The sequence below is a fragment of the Helianthus annuus genome, chromosome 9 (genome assembly GCF_002127325.2).
Source record: "Helianthus annuus cultivar XRQ/B chromosome 9, HanXRQr2.0-SUNRISE, whole genome shotgun sequence".
Classification (NCBI taxonomy): domain Eukaryota; kingdom Viridiplantae; phylum Streptophyta; class Magnoliopsida; order Asterales; family Asteraceae; genus Helianthus; species Helianthus annuus.
In genome coordinates this window covers 167,060,763-167,072,293 of record NC_035441.2, presented here as the reverse complement: position 1 = coordinate 167,072,293, position 11,531 = coordinate 167,060,763, and the positions used below count along the sequence as shown (strand labels likewise).

The following is an 11,531-nucleotide window of genomic DNA, read 5'->3' as shown; positions in this document are numbered from 1 at the left end:
CCAATTAGGCATAAGTTGATATTATTAATATTATTAGATCATTTTTTGAAAAGGTCAGCGATTTTTGTTAAAAAATATAAGTTTTCGGTTATAAAACTTTAAAAAGGAAACAAAATCATACCAATTTAAGTGTTTACTAAATCTTAAAAGAGTTGAGGGGTTTTCAAAAAAACAAAATTATATTTTATAAATTAATGGGGATTCAAAAAAATATACTTTTAAAATCTATATAAATATTTTAAAAATTAAAATAAATTAGAGAATTAGAATATTGAAGTCTTTATTTGCAAGTTAAATATTAAAAAAATATTAAGAGTTTAAAAATGTCTAATTACAAAAAAATAAACAAATGTTTTAGGAAACATTTTAAAGATGCAAAATAATAAAACAAAGATAAAGATAAAGGTTAAAAGAGTATAGGTAATACGAAATATTCCAAACCAACAATTAAAACCAACAAACCATATGTTTCAAATAAAAAAAACAACCAACCATATATTTAAAAAAACAAACCATCCAACCATCACAAATCAATCCAAACCAATCAAACACACAAACCAAACCAAAGCAGCAATATTCGAAAAAAGATAAATTGTTTTTGTTAAAAATTCTTCAACCATGAATCACTTTGGTTCCTCAGCACCGTCTTCAGCTTCCTCAATGACAAATGTTGTCTCCACCTTTCGATTGCACTGATCACAACCAACATAGTACCAATCATCTTTATCATCCACACTCATGATCAAACCATGAACTATGAGCTCACAAGGCTGAAATTAAATGTAATAAAATAGATTTATAAATATAAATATTATAAACAATTTTGTTTAATGTATTTATTTCTACTTTTAAAAAGTAGACACACACCTTATCCAACAGGGTAATATCAAGGAAATTGGAAAAAGGATGCTTGAATAAAAAGTCATCCGCAAGACTGATGTTTCCAGATGAACCAATAGATTTCTGACCATTAGACGATGTTTTACATATCTTCTCAACAAACCTAGTTAAAATAATATAAGAAAAAAAATGTTATAAAACAACAATAAGTAGTTCCTATTTATTTTATAAACTGTTTACTTTGTTCTAAAGGACCGAATCTCCTCTATGTCAGGATTGATAAACAACCTGGTTATTTGGAAAGCATTAGATAGCATTATCTTCCCTGTGTAAAAAAAATTTAGATAAGAGATTAAGATATTCAATTTCCTAAATCTTATAAATATTTATATAAAATCCACAAAGTTTATTAATAGTAAATACCTTTATACTTGTAGAAACTACCAAACTGCACAAGCAGAACAACATCAACTTCTTCTTTATGGCTCTGAATGTAACCAAACATCTGATCGCAATACTCATCCCATAAAGTGCACTTTAACTTGATTCCCCTACATAAATATAAATTAAACACATATAAGGATATCATGTAAAAAACATATATCATACTAAAATTGTAATGAAATTAAATTAGCATTTAATAAACAGACTCTTCATCTAGCAATTGCATGTTCATGTATTTGCTATCTTTTCCCATCTTTATTTTGGTCACTTCTGGTTCAGACCACTCATCTACATACCCAATGAAATATGGAAAAAAAAAATTTAATTAAAAACAAATGTAATCAGCACAAAAAACAAAAATTAAAACATATGTAATCTATATTTATATATTTTTTAATTTATGATGTAGTTGTTATATATTATGAAGTACAAACCAAGTCGATACTTGACATCGACTTCACCAGCTTTTATGGACTCAAACGATACTAACCGAATACAATATACACTTCCATAAAAATTCTCACACTTTTTAACTGATGTATCAAAGTTTAAGCTAATAGCATGTTCCTTCTCAAAGTGTTTCAAATTTGACATAATGACGGAAAGTTGAGATTTATATATGTAATAACACTCATGTTCATTAAGCAAAATTTCATGTTTTTTCATAAACTTGCTCGAAACAGTAGCCTGCATCCGGGTCCCCTAATCAAAAACACAAATTAAAGTAGTTACTATAAACAACAATATAAAAATTAACCTACATTTTAGAAAGCAAATGACATTCAAACATACCTGCTCATCCATGACCACCATCTCAATACCAAGGGTTTCTCCTTCTCTCTTTGGATTCACAGGAATCCAAAGTCTTAACACATTGACCTTGATGGTAAACAACTTGGATCTCCAATCAAGATTGTTTAAGAAAGTAACACGGTTTTTATCCATTGATTAAGAGATGAATGAAGTTAGAAAATGATTTGTAAGTGAATAAAATGAATAAATTAAGTGAATATATATACAAATTTCGTTTAGTTATTTTTGTCAAGTAGAAAAAATCAGTTGAGTAATATAAAAAATTGTTACCGAATTAACAAATTAATATCTTTAGAAATGGATTGACATTTCTAAAAAAACTACAAATCTCAAAAAGATTAGGCAACATTTTTATTCAATACCTAAAAAAATGAAAGAAAAATCAATTATTTAAAACAACTTACAGATACAATAAAAATTGACAAAAAACATATATAAGATTTATTGAATAAAAATGCTAAATCTACACTCTAAATTAATGGATGAAAACAACACAAAATGCAATACCACCCAAAAAAATAACCACATAACATACATCAAATTTAATATTTAAAAGGTAAACTCAAAGTGTAAGAAGGTTGAAACTTTAGGTTTGTGACCAAACAAAGAAAATTAAATCATGCCATATAATTTAGGAAACAGTTGTTTGGTTTTTTTGGTAATAGGTTGTAGTTAATTTCGCTTTTTTTATTAAATTTAATTGATTAATTAAATATGGCATGATTGTAATGGTTTTAAAATCTGTTTTTACTTTCCAAATTTAAATAAAACAACCTTACGAATGTTTTATTAAAATATAAAAAAACGGCCACAAATATTTTAAAATTTTAAAACTGAAACATTAAAATTAAAAAATCAATTTGATATACATCATTATTTATACTATATATCAAAAAACATTTAAATTATTTCATTGTTTAAACTTTAATTTATTTATACTTTCTAATTTATGCAATCAAAAAGTCAATTTATATACATTATATAATACAGGGTAAGGATAGTGTAAAAAGGGACTAAAGTGTGAGAAGTGTATTATAACACTATATATAATACTATATAACATCATATAAACACCGTATAACAATATGTAACACCATATAATACCATATAACACTATGTAACACTATATAACATTATATAACAAATATAACACTATACATCTATCATAGACATGCTATCAGACAACCTACAGTGTTATATTTGTTATATATTAATAATATACAGTGTTACATAGTGTTATATGGTGTTACATATTGTTATACAATGTTTATATGGTGTTATATAGTATTATATATAGTGTTATAATACACTTTGAGCACTTTTTACAGGATCCTCTACCATATAATACATTCCTACATAACTGATTTAAGTTACTTATAAATACTAATAAAACAATTTGGTGCAAATTATTAACACAAGTTTAATAAAATTGAAATTTTAATTTCTAAAATTTTTATTTCACTAACCAAACTTTTTTATGTATAAAATAGTAGAGCATTTTGAAACAAACATTTTGTTATCCAGATATTCAATGAAGGTAACAAAAACTTTAAATTGATTTAAATGGAAGGTTTTTATTTAAAAAATATATATTATCGATTATACAATTTAAAAAAGGAAACAAAATAATATTTACTTTTATTTTTACATAAATTTTAAAAAAAGTGACGGTTTATTATAAAATTTAATGAAATAATACAGCTGGCACTAACCAAACAAATTACTTAAATGGTGTTTAATATGATGAATACTTTACTTGATTCTTAAAGTAAGATACATACAATTTCGAAGCACTAATTATTTCACAAAAAACATAGAATATTAAGCACAAGCACGTAGCAAAAACAGTAACATCAACGTCTAGTAATCTAACATCAAATATGTTCAAAAACTAAGTGCTTTGGCCACACATATAAACGACCCAAAAAAAGGATCAGCAACATCTACCATCACATATGTTCAACGTAACGACCACACAAAAAAACATACCTTTAAATGTATTCTACCGACCACACCAAAAAAAATACTACCAAAACATACCATGTACCTTCACCAACTCAGTTATAAAGCAACATACCTTTACTTTTAACAAATACCATCTGAAACGAAGAACCATATACCAACCATTTGTCTCTAACAAACTCTCTCATACCGGTAACATTGAATCGCGGACAGCCTTGCGAGAACTCCTTACCAATAGCTACATCCCAAGTTCGACCAGCGTTGTCCTTGATGGTCAAATCCATCTTTCGATCCAAGCCATGAGTTTGTGCCCACTTCTTCTTAAGATGCTACAAATCAGAATATAAATGTTAATAATACACACAATTAAAACTGGTTTTCCTACAACTAATGATTTCAACTGGATTCACTAAACATACATTAATGGTATGAAGAATTAAATAATAAAAACTTACATAATGATTGTCAACAACAAAAGTAACCGGTACTTCATCATCAACACTCTGTTCAACTCCAGGTACAGCAACCGCATTAGGCACCTCATCATCAGACACTTCAATTAACTCATCACTTGGTTCTTTTTTGATAACACAAAGTTCAGGCGGGTAAGTTAGAAGGGCAGGCTTACAACTAAAAATACTCAAGTCAAACGTATGCTTATCAAGCATTTCAAAAACCAACAAATGATCATCCGTTATCGACATCTCCTCATTGATTCGACTCCAACCTGTGGTAATATAAATCTCATGGTCTATAATTTCCATCCGAACAACCGATTTACGATTTCCAGCAGAACGAACCAAAACCGGATCTGAAGGACAGGTATTCAGCATCGAGTGATGAACAAACAACCTGTTCACATACTACACAAAGAAGCAAACAATATCAGCATCGATGGTATACACAAAATACAAAAAAATGTATGAATGCAAGGATAAAAAAAATTTAAAAATGTATATGTTCAAGTACCATGCAGTCGTCTCGGTCTTTAAAATCATTTTTAGGTTTGTAGTAGAAGTAGTTAGATGGTGCTAGAGAAATGTCTTGATAAAAGTGGAATAGCCGGAACGAAGATAAAGCTTCTTCATACTGACAAACAACCCACGAATCGTCCGGTAATTTCAATGACGTGACGACATCAAACCAGCCACTGTAAAAGAAATAGTCGCCTGCAAGGTTGAACACTTTGACTTGAAAGGTCCTCCCATCGAGGGTCCTGATGATTGCATTCTTCTCTGGATAACCAAACTTCTTAATCCAGTCACCATAACCAGCAGGAAGTTTCTGTAAAATGATAATGCAAACTCGTTAATGGCAATTATAATATGGGTGAATCTATGAATGCTTATAATGACTATACTAACCAACGATTTTTTGTCGCTCTTCCACACACGGGTAGCAAATCCGTACACCATCTCGCCTACAAATGATGTACGGTAAATGACAAAATAAAATTTAATTATTAAAAGATAACAATCCATATGAATATAATTTTCAAATAAGATTCCAACTGTAAACAAAAAACAACATAAATCGAGGTTTAATTCTCAACAATAACTTCAAACAGGGGCTGTATTAATCAAAAGTTGGTTCAAAAAAATACAATCAAACCAAACGATTTTTTTTTTTGCAAAAAAAACAATCCCAAACAGACAACATAAATTGAATATTTAACTAAAATTTAATCACTAAATTAATATTTAACCCTAATATCGTCAATTAAAACACTAAATATAATCATCCTCAATCAATAATATAAAAATTACCAAAACAGTTTACAAAAAGATTTTCAATCGAGGTCTATTTTAAAGAATATATACAAACATGGGTTGTATTCATCAAAAGATGGAAGCAAAATCATACAATCAAACCAAACCGAACTTTTGCCTAACAAACAACACCAAACAGACAGATCAAACATGAATCTTTAAATAATACATCAAACTGCATCGAATAAAACTTCAAACATAAAAACTGTTACTAACTAACAGAATATAAGCTCTTGATAATCTGAGGAACAGAATTGAAAAATCAACATATTCAAATGAAAAACCCTAATATAAAAAACATATATACACCAACTGTTCGATCAATAAGATGATGAAGAAGATATCGGAATCATTACCATTCAAAGAAACCCTTACAGACCAGCAAATCCGTATAAGAAGTCGATCTTCAAATCATATAAACAAACAATATCATATCGGCTTTTAAAACCCTAAAAAAAGGAATAAGCTAATCGATCTTCAAATCATGTACAATAAATTCATACATCATCACATACCAGTCAATACATAACAAATCAAACTAAAACAAACCATTCAAACAGATTCGATCAATAAGATCATGAAGAAGATATCGGAATCATTACCGTCGATGATGATGACTGTTGAATATTTGAAGATTGAATAAACCTCGTTGCACAGGATCGATTGAGAACGCAGGAACCAGAATCGCCTATTAGGGTTTCTTAGAACGATTTGAGATAATGAGAGAGAGAGTATAGAAGAGGCGTATGTGAGAAGCCAATTGAATCCCCATCAGAGAGCAATGCCACTTGTCCAATTATTTGAGTTTTGCCACCTCATTGCCCATGTGGATGCTTAGTTGGCTTGCACCATTGGGTGACATGTGTCCCCCAATGGTTTGCTTTATTAGAGATATAGATAATCATTAATAGTAAGTTACCACCGATGAGCAAGAACTTGGCCATTGATAGCAAACCGGCTATCAGTGCTAATTGGTCATTAGTGAATGCCAGTAGCAACTTGCGCATTAGCGACAAGTTGGGTGACGAAAAGTTATTGTCACACCCCCAAAATACCACCTAGGGAATGTCCCTGTTAGGCGTGTGACGTGCCAACAACGAGCCACTAATTACATTGAACCCATTCAAGTTTATAAATAAAAACCCCAATTATTAATGAAAGTATCAACAGTAAGTTTAAATAAACATGTTCAGCGGAAGCATTAACGAAACCATAGTTTAAATATTCTCAAAACAAATGTACGAAATCAATAAACCAATATGTGTATCCAACAGAACGACCCTTGACCACTCTAGCCGCTCCAAACAGCAAGTTCCAAACCTAAGAAATCTATCGACCTGCGAGCATGCAACAAGTGTATCAGACGACGTTGGTGAGTTCATAGTTTTACGAAAACGTTGGTTACCAAGTGTTTAGTTAATCCATTGAAATTAATTCCGAAAGTAATGTTGAAAACAATGTTGATAATACCCCAATACAAGACGGCTTCTGATTATTTTGCCCTTTCTCCAATGCTCCTATCAAAGCATTGGTCATGACTAGGTCATTAGTTCAACACCCGTCCTCCCAGGTACGGGGTGAGGTTGCCAAACCTAAGTAGCGCTACTAACTAATACCATGTTACCTCCACGGTAACCAAACAACACGGAGGGACTTTAAAGGTGATAGGAAGAGTATATTATCCAACATTCCCGTTTTTACCCAAACGACTTATCCCACCCCGGGATACCCACTGACTGTCCCAACCACCGGGACGCATGCTCAAGAGAGATGAACTCACCTTTGATTTGCTCGGTAAGATTATCTACTTAATTACCAGTTGAACAAACACGCCCTAAAAGAGTTACCGATTACAGTTAGTTTCGTATGCATATATCATATATTCTCCGTACACATACGCAGTTAAGAAGTAAGTAAGCACATATAAGCACTCAAGTTACAACAAGTGTTTGAACCATAAATATACTCATGTCATAAGCTCGTATTACACAATTTCCAACAGTTAGGCAATTTTAAGTGTTCACATAATAAAGGCAATTTCCCTTTTTCTATGATAATCATACAAATCAATTTTACACATATCGTTTATCATCTCACTTATAAGAGACACATACATACAATTAATTTCCAAGTTGGTGGCTGCAATTATAAAAAGGAAAACATGTGAGGACCCCCCTTCAACCTAGCCTGTGCGCCACCCACATAGAGATCACATGAAGGGCCTTTACTTGTCACTTCTATATACCTTAATTAATACACTCAATGGATTCTGACATTACATAATAATTCTCATGCATGGACTTATCACACTATCACCATCAATCCTAAAAATAGTCAACATGTTCATGGTTTACATATAATGGCCGACAACTTCCTATTGGGCCGATGTCAAGAGCCAATCATACTTGGGCAGTTGGGCTGATAATTCTGCCAATCATCATGTGTACCCCTCATCAATTTTTAATGCAAACTTGAATCTTGTACTAAGTGTTATTGTATGATTGGACCAAAGATCCACTAGCCAACACCAATTCTTGATTTAATTCATAATCAGTATACATGACACAATACATGACTAATTATTGGACTAATCATACTCCTCATCTAGTTTATCAATTAATCATAACAGAAATCATGAATACATTGGTATCATGGCATGGTTTAATATACAAACAAAAACTCCTTGTTATCGCTGATTATCACTATTAAAGTGTGTAGGTTATTAATACAAAATCCCATGAACACCAACCCATCATTACTAATCCGTTGGCTAAACCAATCTTGAAATATTAAACGTTATATATATTCGAACTAAAATCAATACATGATAAGCAACGAGTTCGTTAATATCATTATATAGCATGCCGGCAGGTTCGTATTTAATTTCACGGATCATCAACCAACAAAATTCCCTATTATCTAAACAGTTCATCACGTATTAATTGTGTATGTCTAGATTCAATACAATCTGTAGGCAAACCCTAAAAGCATGCTTGAAATCTAAACATATAACACATGTTCACAGTTCATACATAAGCAATATAAACACTTCTATAACTATCGAATGAAGAGAACATACCAATCAAAAGATCACGGTCAAAACAGGAGGGTACGATAGGGAAGGAGGGTTATCCACTGCCAGCGATATATATATTTTGATGGGAGAATTAGGGTTATGCAATTGAATATAGAATAGGTTATGTGCTTCCTATATAGTTGCGTACACACACCAGAAGAAGGTCGGGCCAATTATTTGATTCATGGACTCAAACGGCCCAAAATCACACAAAATGGATCCGCTTGGCTTTTGCTCGGCCCAAGCCGTGTACCCATGTGCGCTAAATGGGTTTCGGATGTGTGTGGGCTAATCAGGTGCGCAGCCCAAGGTTGCGGTTACGTTTAACAGGTTTAACACAAAACATGTAACATATAACATTTAACACATTTAACAAAGTTAACATATAACAAAGTTTCGCAATTAACAAGGTTAACACGCGTTTAGGTTTAGGTTCAAGCTTAACGGAGTGATACTAGTTTAACGCACCAGAAAGGGTTTAACTAAAAGTTAAAATCACAAGATAAGACGTCGCTAACCTAAAGAGAACCTAAAGAGTTCGGTTGTCACAGTTATTGTTGAGGGCTTTCTCTAATGTAACAGAAAATCTGTTGACGATTATAACCACTAACGCTTATATTGTTGCAATGAACAATTGTGATGGTTTCTCACCTATATTAAGGTGTAAAACTATGTTATTCTCTTTATATGTGCGAGTATGTAGTATATTTGCTTATAATTGATGAAAGAAAAGCATCTTATATCATAATGTTTTAGCATAATTTTCTTACATAATAACATATTATAACGTTATTTATTGCATAGATAAACTTTATGTATATTATAACTATGTGGAGAGTTCAAATGAGAAGAAATTTTTGTAAGAATAAAAAAGAAGAATTTTCAACCAATAAGAATGCTTCATTTTACTTCATTTAATTTTTGTATTTAATATTAGTGTAAGGGTATATTGGTAAACTTAGATAGAATATTAATTGGTAGTCTTCCTCTTTAATAGCAAACTACATTAAACTTGTAACTTATTTTCAAAAAATATATTTCTTCAAAGAAGAAAAAATAATAATTTAAAGTGTAGGATAAATTACGAGGCGCGTCGGATGAATTACGAGCTGTGTAGAATAAATTTCAATAGGTGTAAGATAAATTTCAAAACGTTTGGATAAATTTTGATATGTGTAGGCAAAAATTTTAGTGTACATGACGGTAGTCTTTATGACTAATTAATTAGTCAAAGATAATAATAAATGAGATAAGAGAAAAACTATTTAATTTTTTACAGTTATACCCTTTGTTCTTTTTCTTCTCAATTTAATTTTCTTCTCAAATAAACCTTTCCCTATATAACTATTGCATTTATATGTCTTTTTATATGCAAGCATTTATTTATATAGATGATATTGATTAGAAAAACGAAAGCAAAGTTGTGGTTTATTATCACTATCATGATAAAGTATAATATACTTAGATATGACATCTAAAGTATTACTCTCTAAATCTCATTATAAGTTTGATAAAGGTTAGAAAATTTTGACTGATATATCTTACATGACTCCATCATGTAGTTATTTCTCACTTGTTATAATATGAAGAGAAAAAAATTTAAGGAAAAGCTGGATGAATTTTTTCCATTTGTGACACGTGAGATATGCTCTTGAAGTAGCAATATTATAAAAAAGAGTAGGAAAGGTATGACGTGATTTCATATCCGTACGAGTGGCAAAGAATGAAAATGCATGAACGTTTTTAGATTCTATCTCATTCCCTGAAGTGAATGTGATTACATATTGATCATTGTAAATGTAGCGATGATGGATATAATTAAGAAAGTTGTAATTACGAGATCGGCCATTTAGAATTGTAATGATGGTCATTTTAATAATGAGATGGACCACCAAAAATTGTAAACTAAGGAATGATTCTATAACTTGATGATTTGAACTTTGAAGTTATAATATATTTTCTCGTATCTTAGATTTTGTATTACACACGAGCAAGAAATACATATACGATCATAAACTAGAAGTTTATGGTTCATGATTATTTAAGTAATTTGCATGACTTGTTAGACCACCCTGAATCGATGATGATATGAAATTATTTAAAAACCAGAAGATTATTCTTGATAATTATACATGTAATGTTTACTCTCAAGGGAAGTTATATATTTTCCAAATAAAGCAGGGTGTGTTCACTAAATAATATGGAAATGGTTAGAGGATATGAACATCTGAACACGACACCATTTAGTGTTTTAGTTAGATGCATCATCTAAATTGTTATCAAATCCACAACTTCAAGTTTGTGTGATTATGGCTTAGCTAATGTGATTATAAGCATATTATTCCAGATTGGCATATTTATTTCCGTTGTAATTATGAATTTGATTCCCAAGTTATTAATGATCATTAGAATACGTGTTTTTGTTGAGACGATTGTTGAATGTCTACGATTGGTTGTAGAACCAATGATCATAAGAGTAGAATTTCATATGTTATGGACATATTATCTTACATGCAGCATTAAATCACATCGAGCCAACAAAGTTGTAACTCTTCCTCCCCGTTACGATTGGTTTTGGTTAGTAACCTTATGTCCCTTCTAATATATTTGGTTGTGCAATATATATT

General features: G+C 30.7%; 1 protein-coding gene across 1 annotated transcript; it reads right to left on the bottom strand.

The window, feature by feature from the left end:
• Window positions 1-623: 623 nt before the first annotated feature.
• LOC110876697 lies at window positions 624-2,229 on the bottom strand. The gene is made up of 7 exons (XM_022124859.1): window positions 2,077-2,229; window positions 1,719-1,986; window positions 1,491-1,572; window positions 1,264-1,391; window positions 1,081-1,165; window positions 868-1,003; window positions 624-770 (listed from the first exon to the last, which is right to left on the bottom strand). Exons 1-7 carry the CDS (start codon window positions 2,227-2,229, stop codon window positions 624-626), a joined length of 999 nt encoding a protein of 332 aa, XP_021980551.1.
• Between the last annotated feature and the right edge of the window lie 9,302 nt (window positions 2,230-11,531).